This window comes from Vipera berus, assembly GCF_964194415.1.
Source record: "Vipera berus genome assembly, chromosome: Z".
Lineage (NCBI taxonomy): Eukaryota > Metazoa > Chordata > Lepidosauria > Squamata > Viperidae > Vipera > Vipera berus.
In genome coordinates this window covers 106,799,828-106,812,353 of record NC_138205.1, presented here as the reverse complement: position 1 = coordinate 106,812,353, position 12,526 = coordinate 106,799,828, and the positions used below count along the sequence as shown (strand labels likewise).

Genomic DNA, 12,526 nt, shown 5'->3' with positions numbered 1-12,526 from the left:
AAGGAACAGCCACCGAAGAAATTAAAAGTGGTATTTTTTTCCTTTTTTTCTACAGTTTGTAATGTTTTATTAGATTATAGAATAAAATACAAAAATACAAAAGCAAATAGTAGGGAGGAAAAAGGGGGGGAAAGTGAGGGGGAGAAGGGAAAAAGAACAGATTTCCTCTGTTGCAGTAGAAGGAAGCATTAACATTGAACCTCAACTTTTTACTTTTCCATATTATAAACTAGCCATTTCTATAACAACAAATGAATCTAATCACAATCCCCCCCCTTTTTTATTATCATCAAGTTTTTGACACCTTGCTAAGCACTGGTAGTACTCAAATATTGTCATGTCCTAAGTACAATCTGTGAAAAGGTTGAAAAGCCCTGCCCTAGTCACTTCCAGAATGGGAGGGCCACAGGAACTACAGGGAAGAATATCTAGATCTTCAACAATTGCAAAATGTAAAATTATAGATAGTTATTTAAGCTCCATGAACTGCATATTTTGCACCTCTGCTTTGTGAGCTGTGTTGGTTGCCAGTTTGCTACAGGATTCATGGACTAGGACAGTGATGGTGAACCTTTTAGAGACCGAGTGCCCAAACTGCAACCCAAAACCCACTTATTTATTGCTGGGTGCCAGGTGGGCGTGGCCTACTGGGTGGATGTGGCTGTGGTGGTCATGGAAGATTGGGTGGGTGTGACCAAGGTGGGTGTGGTCACCTGAATGTCGCTCGTGGGGAGGGACACCTGTGGGGGGCAGCTGGTTGAAGAGGGACAGTTGCCACCTCTGAGGCATGGCGCAGGTGCCCACAGGTAGGGCTCTGAGTGCTGCCTCTGGCACCCGTGCCATAGGTTCGCCACCACTGGACTAGGAGTTTTGAGGGATCACCTATCCCCAGTTCTATCTACCTGACCTAATAGGTCTAGCAGGAGAAATCTAGTGGAAAGCCTTTTCTGTCATGGAACATGCCCTTTTGAGATAACCCTATTGGCTTCTGGGAAGTTTCTTATAATATTATTTTAGTATGTGCACTACCCAGAAACACTACATGAGATGGTGTGCTATACAATATACACACATACACAGAGAGAGAGACAGAGAGACTAATGTAAAATTATTGATAGCATCCCAGCTTTTTCCTAGCCTCTTGGGGGCAATTAAGCTGACTTTGTAATAATGCCGCTTGGGGTGTGTGTGAAAGCCCTAATAAGCAGGCATATGCATAGAATGAAGGCTACTGCTAAGCTTGTAAGCCGCCCTGAGTCTTCGGAGAAGGGCGGGATATAAATGGAATTAAAATAAAAAAAAAATTACAAGTGCAGTAATGTAGCCAGCTCAGTGCAATATTGTTCTATAAGCAATCCAGAGTCTCTGTTGGGAAGATGGGCAGCATATAAATTTAATACATCTAAATAAATAGAATAGACATGGCTGGAAAAAATCTATGCAATCAAAGCAATTGAGAGATGTTCCAAGAGAAAAAATATCACAATCTGTGCATCTGTAAATAAATGTTTATTTGTTAAAATGAGAGTTATAGCAGAAAACGAACTGAGGCGCTAAGCAGAACATAATATATGCCAGAAGAAAAAGTACAAATTCCCATTTAAGTATATGAAGAAACTTCAGATTTAACCACTCTTCTTCTTGCTCTCTCTACTCTTTCTATACACCTCTTAATCAGAGCTCTAAAATTAGATATCAGCATTAGTATAAATAAAGTGTAGACGGCAAAAGAGGGGAGAAAATGTGGCTGAACTGGAAGTCAATTTATGTTCCTTAAGTAACCAGCACTAAAGTGAAGAAATTCTTAGATTTATATACATGCATGTCCTTTACTCTTTTCAGGATGCAGTGTACTTAAAGTATTGCGTATACAGTCGGGGGGGGGGGGGGAAGCTTTTTTATGAAATATGTGAGGAAGCTACAAAAACTGGATAGTCTCCCAGTCTAAAGAGGGAAATGGTATATTTTTTCTACTTCATCCTTTTCCATGAATCAAAAATTTTCTGTGTACTGTTGTAAAGTCATTTAGGAAAAACATTGTTTTGGGGTAGATGAGGTTGTAACGATAAAGTAAATACAAGGTTTTAACAGTTTTGGCAGTAAGTGATGATCATTAGTTCTGTGTGACAAGATACATTACCTTTCTTGTCCACATCATATAAAAAGCCTCTTTGCCTCAGTAATATGATTGTTCTGTAAAGCATTCCAGTGCCTATGTTTTAAAATGATTGCATATGATGCATATGTGAGTGCACATTTTTCTCTATAGAAGCTATTAAGTTCATTGCATGATATTTATGCCTGAACTTTGCCTGTGGATATTGATATTCATATTATGTTCAGTATACTGTAGATAGAAAGAAGCAATGAGAAGAATAATTCAGTTATTCTTATAAATACAGTTTTGTTATGTCAACACATATATAAAAGTTGTGTATCTTATACATCTCTTGTCTCTGTCTTAAAATGTATGTATGTGTCTTTGTGTGATTAGTGTATATTCATTCATAAATAAAAAAGCACTATCTTTCTGACTGCATATATTTTATCAAATCTGCTACTTGAAAATGGACTAGATTTTGCATGCTCAAAAACCCGGATGGTTTGTTATTTTAGTGCTTATTAATTAAGGACTATATAGTACACTCGGTCACGTTTTGTCCTCTGTTCTGCTTAGCATAAACTATATTTCTATCTATGCTTATTTCCATTTCAAATTTTAGTTATAAGAAAGGGCTTTAAGAAGCTGACTGTAGGTATATAAGAAATATAGGAAATAGGGAGAGTCATCCAAAAAACTTGTGACTATAATCTGCTACTCTATGGTATCCCTTGGTTTACTAAGGAGCTTCAAGATATGAATTAATCAAATTATTTGGATTCTTTTGACTGGCTTTCACATCAGGGTATGGTCAGCTTTGTGACGATCTCTTCTGGGTGATGGCAGGAGGGAATGTGGCCCTTCAAGTCCGATAAGACTTCACGCTCTTGTTCAGAACTGTTACATCTTTCTGGACCATCTACAAATATTAAAAATGAATACTTTTTTGTGCCATTGAGTCACTGTTGGCAATTGCCTGGAAAAGTCATGCAATTTTCTTGACAACATTCGCAGAAGTTGCTCGCCATTGCCTTATTTCTTAAGCAGAGAATAACTGGCCCAAGGACACCCAGCTGGCTTCATGCCTAAGAAAGGACTAGAAGTCTTCTGGTTTCCAACCTGGTGCTTTAGCCACTGGACACTGTGCACCAACTAACTCTCTTAGCATTTTTTCTAATAAATGTAAGGTTGGATCCAGATTTTCACATATTTAGAGGTAAATCTATTGAAATCAATGGGAGATTATTATTATACCCAGATTCAAGAAACTGTAAGAAATATAGGTATATGATGAACATTATGATGAGAAAAATAAAAACAACATTATAGTACATATCTCAATGGTTTATTAATTGACATTTGCAAAGAAAATTATGAATAATATATTAAATAAATAGTACAATAAAAATCATTATTATTAAATATAAATGGCTTTGCTCTTAGAATTGCCGTAAGTGATTAAAATGCATGAAGTAATGAAAAGAGGAAATAAAACACTAGGAAGAAGATTTTCAGTAGCAGCTGTCACATCCTGTGTTCTCTCAAGAAAACTATGCTTGTAAAAATTATGCCAATATGTCATACTCAGTAGGTGTTGATGCTGAGAGGGATGAATTTATGCACATAATACTTTCAGCGGGTTTTTATTTCATTCTTGTGGACGTGCATTTTAGTTTTTAGTGGAGGCATCGTAAGTAACATAGCTATGCTTAAAATACAGTTAGTGCTGCATACAAAGGAGAAGGTGTCCACAGAAGGATTGACAGGGTAGGAACTTACTCTGTCATTCTGTCACTGATAAGATGGAAAATATCTATTTCTGGAGTTGAACTTCCTAGTGACCAGCAAAATGCCATTTAAAGTGCAGTGGATAAAGTACAGCAAGATCTATAACAGGAAAGCTTAACGATGTTCACTTCCCTCAAGTAAAGTAACACTACATTTAACACATTGTGTTGATTCCAATGAAAGCAGAAGTAACAATATTTAAATATATACCAAACCAAACTGAACATTTTTTCATCTATTCAAAAGAGCAAAATATAAATACTTGCATAACATCTCAATGCTATCCATCACTTTTTCTGAATACATGTGATGTTTTAATTGCTGCATGCAGTGCAGTAGTAAGTAAAGTAAAAATAAAGTTAAAGTAAAATAAGTAAAAGTGAAAAGGTTTGTTTTAATAGAGAGAAAATGAGAGAGCATTTAGTGATGTTAATTAACAAAGATGTCTGATGTAATTTTCTTTTGCTTTTCAAAAGTTTTTGTATATATTGTTATTTAAAATCTAAATAGGTATGAATGGATCATTCATATATAAGTAGTATGTTTAAAGGGCATATGTGTGTTTATTCCAAGCCATTTTTTTCATGGAATGACTGCTTTAGGGAATATCAAGAGACTCTTACATGCAAGACCAAATGATTACCATTCAGTATTTAGGTTACTGACTGATTCTTAAGGACACATTTTTAAATCCTTCCTGGGGAGGTCAGGAATTGGCTATAATAATTGCAAGCAGTGGATATGACATATTACTTTACTATAGCCTATTTTTTATGAAAAGGAAAGAACAGTCCTCCATGAGTTGTAAAATTCAAATTAGGAAAAGGATTCCAATTTATCCAGTTGAGTTTTAGCAACATGCAAAACATTCATAGCTCATTTATTTGAATCATAATTGAAATTATTCAGGATCTTGTTGTGACACACATAATTTTGATGTTTTACTTTTTATTGTTTTATGGGATTTCAAATGAATTTTAAAAGAATTTATTTTTTAAATAGTGACTCAACAACAAAACTTGGTTATTGCAGAAAGAAATAGGAGGGAGAAATTGGAATTTATTTTTGGAATTTATAACCTGACCCAGTCTGTCCCAATTCTGAGTGGCTTACAAAATAAAACAAGTAAATATGTATAACCCAAAAATAAAAATCTGGAAAAACAAACACAATCTAATAGACAAAAGATTGCAAGAGATTCATTATCTATTCTAGTTCAAGGCATTGGGGAAGTTGTTGTGTGTTAAATTTTGGTCATAGTAGAGGCTGAGGTAAATTTCAGGTGGAATGTGATTCCCACATGTGCATATCATGAATTTTGTTCTTTCTTACCACATTTTGTATGACAGTTTGGGAAGTTCTGTTAGAACATAAAGATAAAGGTTTATGAGCTTGTTTTTTTGCAGATGTTTCATTACCCAAACTAGGTAGCATCATCGGTCCTAATCTTTTTTGTAGGATCCTGTGTTCTGCAATGGGTAGTTGGTGGTTGGACATGTTGACTACGCATTCTGGCTCTTGTGTTTCTTTGGTTCTGGAATTGAGTTTAAGGAGTCTGCTTTGCAATTTGGTTTTTCTTTTCCCAGCATGTCTGTGGGATGTATTCATGATGGTAGTGGCCAGTCTCTCCTTGTGCTCTGGTGTGATGGTCTGTCCAACTGTTCTTTGAAGTTTGCTATGGTGTGCAGATATTTGTTTAATCTGAGGTGTGTATCTGATCACAAGCCGTATTATTTTTCACCCACTTTCTTGGGCTATTATCCATCCAGCTGTGCAGTTGATTGGAGGGTTGTACCTGAAACTGGTAGAGTGGGCATGCTGTCATAGGCATTCATGGAGGAAGAAAAGTTATTCTTTGGTAAAAACTTTTTCTCATTTGTATGCTGTCTGAAGTGTTTGATGCCCATATGTGGTACTAATAAAGGGGAATATTGTAGCTCAGGGTTGACATGAGGGGTCCTTGGTGTTCTCTGAGCTTGCTTGTTTTCTTGCAGATGTTTCATTTCCTAAACTAGGTAATATCACTGTTACCTAGTTTGGGTAATGGAACATCTGCAAGTAAACAAGCAAGCTCAGAAAACACCAAGGACCTCTCATGTCATTCCTGAACTACAAATATTCTTCTTCATTGGTAAAGGTTTCCCCTGTCTAGTCATGTTTGATTCTAGGGGACAGTGATCATCTCCACTTCTTAGCCAAGGGAGCCAGCATTGTCTGAAAATACTTCCATGGCCATGTGGTCAGCATGGCTACATATGAAGTGCACAGAATGCTGCTACTTTCACACCAAAGTGGTTCCTATTTATCTACTCAAATTTGCATACTTTTGAACTACTGGGTGAGTAGGAGGTGGGGCAAGTAACGGGAACTCACCCATCACTTGGGTCTCAAACCCGGTTTGTGAGCTTTCCAGCTGACAAGCTCAGCGTCTTTACCTGCACTGGATGAAATGTTGGGGGTTCTTGAAGGGCAGTCCTAAGTAGACTACATTACCATAGGTCATGTTGATAGCTTATGAGAGTGTGAATGGTTGTTGCCTGTAAATACATTTTACAGAATGTACATAAATGAAACTCTGCATAACTAGTTCAAGGAGTCCCTATATCAGGGGTCGGCAACCTAAAAAAGAAAAAGAGCCACTGGGAACCGGTTCCATCACAAATTAAAAAAAGAGGGAGCCGCGTGCGTGTGTCCATGCACGCGCATGCGCAAAAAGGTTTTTTGCGCATGCGCGGACGCACGCGGCTGCCATTTTTTAAAAAATGAGATGGAACCGGTTCCCGGTTGCCCGACGGCGACGGCCCGTCTGCAAAGCTGCCGCTTTCGACAGCTTTGCAGACGGGCCGTGGCAGCTTCCTCAAAGAGCGGCGCCCCTGCCCATTCCGAGAGGTGCGCGCGCACCTCTCCGAACGACCGGAGGTGCGCGCGTACCTCCGCGCGAATGGGCAGCGGTGCCGCTCTTTGAGGAAGCTGCCACGGCCCGTCTGCTAAGCTGCCGCTTTCGGCAGCTTCAGAGACGGGCCGCGGCAGCTTCCTGAAAGAGCGGCACCGCTGCCCCTTCGCGCGGAGGTACGCGCGCACCTCCCCAAAGGTTTGGGGAGGTGCGCGCGCAACTCCGGTCGTTCGGAGAGGTGCGCGCGCACCTCTCGGAATGGGCAGGGGCGCCGCTCTTTGAGGAAGCTGCCGCGGCCCGTCTGCTAAGCTGCCGCTTTCGGCAGCTTCACAGACGGGCCGCGGCAGCTTCCTGAAAGAGCGGCACCGCTGCCCATTCGCGCGGAGGTACGCGCGCACCTCTCCAAAGGTTTGGGGAGGTGCGCGCGCACCTCCGCCCATTCGGGGAGGTGCGCGTGCACCTCTCCAAACGGGCGGTGCCACTCTCCATTTGGAGAGGTGCGCGCGCACCACTGCCCGTTGGAAGAGGTGCGCGCGCACCGGGCGGCTGGGAGCCGCAAGAGACGGCTCAAAGAGCCGCATGCGGCTCCGGAGCCGCAGGTTGCCGACCTGTGCCCTATATTATACAATTCCTTCCAAGGGAGTACCATCCCATTTGATGTAATAGCACCCCTTTGGAACCTAAATTTGAAATTATCTGAAAATTGATTAGCTTTTGAATTAACAGCCACTCGTTTTGTTTGGTTAAGTATCAGACACTATTCCAGATATAGGTCAAGATTTCTATATTTCTGTTCAGCATTATCTATAAAATTTTCAGATTTCATTCAACTCACCCTCCTATTGATGCAGCTATTTGATTATCCTTAATGATCAGTAGAGTCATTCCTTTACCTTTGACATATTAAAAGTAATTCTGGTATAAGTTTTAAAATATATATGTAGTGTATGTATAGTAATGTTCTGTTATAAATAAGAATTCTCAAAATCTCTGATATCTTTTTTCTGGGATAAAATTTAATGGGCAGTCAGTCAGCTTTGAAGCATTTGCTTTTGACCCTTATTCCAAATGCTATAACCTTCTGTTTGGTCATATGGGTATTTGTTTATTTATGTATAGTCTCAGTATGGAAAGAAAAATTCTATTGCCACAGTTTTTTGAAATAATGTTTTGTTGAAAGAACATGCATGTTCTTTTATATCTACATCCATCCATTCTGCCAGCCAATCAGCACAGAAGCATTAAATTAACAAGAGACTTGAATATCCTATCTGTGTGCGTAAACTGTATGGTTCTACTTATAGTACTAGATTAAGATAACATATCTTTGTGGCTGCTTTTCCTTTGTTCATGGCTTTTACTGGTGCAGCTTGCCAAATCCGCAGTCCCTTAGCTGCTTTACAGCAAGACCTTTTGTTTTTATAGAGTGGAACAATATTTTAAAAAACTTTTTGAGTGTGGGAAGAGTTAGAGTTGTTTTATCCCAGTTTTTGAAAATTATATGGTAAATCACTAAGAGAAGAGTAAAGAAATGCAACAGAAAGGAATCCATTAAGTGATGTGAAACTGTGTAAGGCAAAAGTAATGTACCTTTATGACGAAGATTATGAAAGGGTAAGCTGTGAATGTATGTGCAAAGGTGGCATTTGATAAAGTTGTAAAATTTGGGAAAATGTTTGAGTTGTAGGAGCAATTTTACATTTTTTAACAGGAAAAGAAACAGTTTAAAAATATTTCTTGAAAATGTGTAATATTAAATGTTGAAGTATAAATGTCTATTTGGTCTTAATTATTTCTATTGTATATACAAATATGTTTAGAGTTTTAGCAGTTGGAGAAATGGGAGGGAATAAACTACAAAATGTTATAACTATTTTCCTATGTATATTTAAAAAGAGAATGTAGGTCAGCATTTTAATACAGTACCAGAACTCATATTTATAGAGCTATTTTTTTCATATATGGTATTCTGCAAGTTTCTGTCTTTGTTTCTATATTGAAGAAGCTGATCTGAAGATTTGTTCCATAATATCCCAGATATTCATTATGCTGAATTTCAAACTGGTGCTTGAAATCTTTAACGATAGATTGCGGAAAAATTAAACAATTGGTGTCTTCAATTTGGTTACCATTCAGAACATTGTTACATACATAAATTGCTTCTAGGTTTTTTTCCTAAGCCTAAATATGATAGATATGAAGAGGATCGTATATCAGTGATATATTCTGAATTCCTCCGTATTTTCTACTTACTAGGAAATTGTTGTCTTTGCACAATTTGTGGTAGACTTAACAGAATTCTCTGTAATAATAGTTTGTTTTTCTTGTAACTTTTCTCCTGAGCATTTTTTCTCTCTTAAGCTTGTAAGTTTTTTTTTGACTGGGGTTGAGTTAATGGTGATGAGTGTCTTTTGAAATGTGTCTCCACTGAGAAAGAAATATTTTCGTAGAGTTATCCCACACAAGCAATTATTTGAATCACTATATGTCAAAGTACAGCTGGAAATGTGACAAAGAAATTAGGAGGTTTCTTTAAGTTTAAATGTTAATTACAACTACACTAAAACATTAATTCTAAATTTCAGTAATGTAATTTAGAAACACAATGGTAAAAATTTAAATTATAGTACTCACCAAACTAAATAGCAACTTCTCTTTTTGTCATACAAACCTAGTATTTGCAAAACAATGAAACAGTAACAGTAATTTTATCATTACATGTAGAAAGGAAGTCACCTTCTCATTGTGTTTCTTTTGGTATAATTTTAGCTGTTTTGGCTTGTGGGAAATCCGCATAAAATATTCAAGTTATTTATAATACATATCCTCAGATACCTCCTTATATATTTTATGTTTAAAAGATTATTTTATAATACATCATTTCTATAACTTTGATAACTATGACTTTAAGAGATATTTCAAATTTATATGATTAATATTAATATGTAACAATCAAAGACTGGTAGAAAAGTTTATTTTTATTTTATTTTATTGATTGTAGAGAAATCTCACCATTCCAGACTTTTAGTTTTAAGCATAATATTTCTCCTTATGACATTGCATGAATTAAATGAGGGTCTGGGAAATAGGGCAATTGTATACACTTTTCATGGTTTTATCCTGGAGACAGAGTTGAATTAATTCCTCTGCCCTGTCCCTTATTAAGAATCATAATTTTCATTAGACTGCGCATGTCCTGTATTGTTATATTCCTAATTCCAAGCAAAAACACATCAGGAGTGCTTATGTGAGCACACACAAGATTATAAAATTTTGTTTTATATTTTTTTATCTTTCTTTCAACTGTGTGTTGGCAATTGTCCCAGGTTTTGAGAATAATTTAATTTAAATTTGTAAAGCTGTCTAAATCCATAACGACTCTCAGCAGTATACTATATTAAGAATATTCGGTACAAAATTAACAGCAACAGTAAAACAAAATTAACATAATGAACCATTCTTAAAAAGGAAAAAACAGCACCCTCTTAGTATGCTACATTTTTATATAAGACCCACCACTGATATAATCCAAGCATGAGGAACACCCAGGTTTTAAGACCTTGTTTACATGACAGCAGAATAGATGACATATGCATCTCTAGGGGTGTAAGCTTTTGTTAAGTGATAATATTTTTTCAGTGGAACCTAAAACTGTCAAAAAGGATGAACAATCATAATATATCCAGTAATCTCTTGAAAAGCCAGGACATATCATAAACCAGTGATGGCGAACCTTTTAGACACTGAGTGCCCAAAACCTGCCCCCCCTGCCCCCGCTCCACCTTCCCATGCTCCGCCCCGCCCTCCTGCAGGGCCACCCACTGCCTCCACGGCCCACCGCAGCAGATCGCCCAGGCGGCCCTGCAGCACCATGCCGGCCATGCCCTCCACTTGTAAACCCGCAGCATCATCTGCACGTGATGGGGCGCGAAGGCGGTGTCTTTTCCCCAATGCCTGGCTGCCATGTCCTTGGCTGCGCTGCTCTGCATGGGCCACGCCTGGGGGCAACTCTCCTCCGGGAGGGCTGCTGGTGAGGTGGCCACCAGGGAGGCGGGGCTGGGGAAACAGTGTGCGTGCCCACAGAGAGGGCTCTGCATGCCACCTCTGGCACGCGTGCCATAGGTTTGCCACCACTGTCATAACCTTCATAGATGATAATGAGCTCCTTAAATTCTGAATGAAAGCAAATATACATGTCCCTAGATAATGTTGCAGGATCCAATCTGGATCAGTCATTGGGACTAGAGGTTACCACACACAGAACAGCCCAAAGCACACACTCTGCTATAAAAAAGATGGGCTCCAATATGAGTCTGAAAGTTTGGAAGACAAAATCTCTGGTCCTATTGACTGACCCAGATTGGATCCTGCAACCCTAAATTCCATTTGCTGCTAACCAGTGCAGTTCACAGAGCAGAATATAACATACCATACCATGCCCATAACAGCCCAGCCTTCAAGGCACCTCTGTATAGAAAGAGTTGCAGTAGACGACACCTGAGATGATTAAAACAGGGACAGTTGTCCAGACGGCCTCACTATCCAGAAAGACAAATTGATTTACTTGCAGAATGCTTCTGTGAATTGTTCAACTTTTCATTGCAATACTAACCTTTCAAATGTTGAATGGATGTAGGAGATTTCTTTCAGGGTCCTTAAGCCTTTGGAACTATTTGTCTTTGTATTATGTAAGTTATTACAGCATATGTACTAAAAATGTGAAAACATGCATCTTTATCTTTTTATATTGATTACTTTATTCTTTTTTTCTAATTTGGTTAAATTAATGTAAAATATGTTGCTTGTGAATGTAAGTATAAAATACTATTCAGCAGGTATAAAAATAGTTTGCACTGGAACATGAATATAGCTTAATTGATGCTACTTAGTCACTGGGAATTTATGGAATGCTTCATGTTAATTTCTTGCATATTCAAGTATAACTAAATGTAGGATTGGATGTACATATGTACATATTATCATTGGAGCATAGATGATTTTCCACAAGAGTTCCAAATTTTTGTTCAAAAATGAGTAATGTTTGCATGGAAACTGTTATTAGAAATTATGACAGATTAGACTCACTTAAAGAAGTCTTCAACAGTAGAAGTGTTTTAATCAACTGTTCCAAGGAAAAAAAATCTGAGGTAGCCAAGATAACAACATATTAATCATTATCAATTATCGGATATATTGAAATCTGCAATTATAAAGTCTTCTATTGTGAAATGGATAAAAGCCTGAGAGATTTCACTTGTCATAGTGAATTGTTTATATTCTTTACTTATAATTTACTTTTTAATTGGTATTGTGTTATTTCTTAATTCCAGGGTTTAAAGAATAATGATAAATTTTATTTTAAACAATTAGTTTACGTTTTTATTGTAAGCCTTCACTCTAGAGTCAGTTTGGTTTATGATTGAAATGAGGAAAATGTTTTAATTGTAATGTGCAGTCATAGGCAAATTAATAATATTCTGAAGGTAGGCAAGTTATGTCAAACAGTTGAAGTTTAATAATTATTTGTATTGCTTAGGGAGAAAATGGATTTGATAAAGAAATTAACCACAATTTGTAAACTGTTTTTAATTATATAACCACCATAGTAATGTTCTTTTGTATTCTGTCCTGATGACATGGCAAAGTAAATTGTTGTATTATCTTAAGATAGAAAACATTTCTAGATAGTCTTTTTGACCACCACAAGCATTAATTTTAGAACTAACAGTTCACAAAACAATTTA

The 12,526-nt window shown here is 37.5% G+C and overlaps 1 protein-coding gene across 6 annotated transcripts in view; it reads left to right on the top strand.

Annotated features, from left to right (window-relative positions):
• The window catches only part of CACNB2 (calcium voltage-gated channel auxiliary subunit beta 2), a gene marked incomplete at its 5' end in the record, with an annotated part of 213,102 nt that overhangs the window by 110,292 nt on the left and 90,284 nt on the right, over window positions 1-12,526 (top strand). The window contains one exon of one of the 6 annotated variants that reach the window (XM_081345467.1): window positions 8,367-8,396. The exons of the other annotated variants lie outside the window; for them this stretch is intronic. Within the exon in view, the coding sequence (XP_081201593.1) occupies window positions 8,367-8,396 (30 nt within the window). Of the gene's footprint in view, window positions 1-8,366; window positions 8,397-12,526 lie in introns of those variants that run through there. 6 annotated transcript variants of the gene reach the window in all.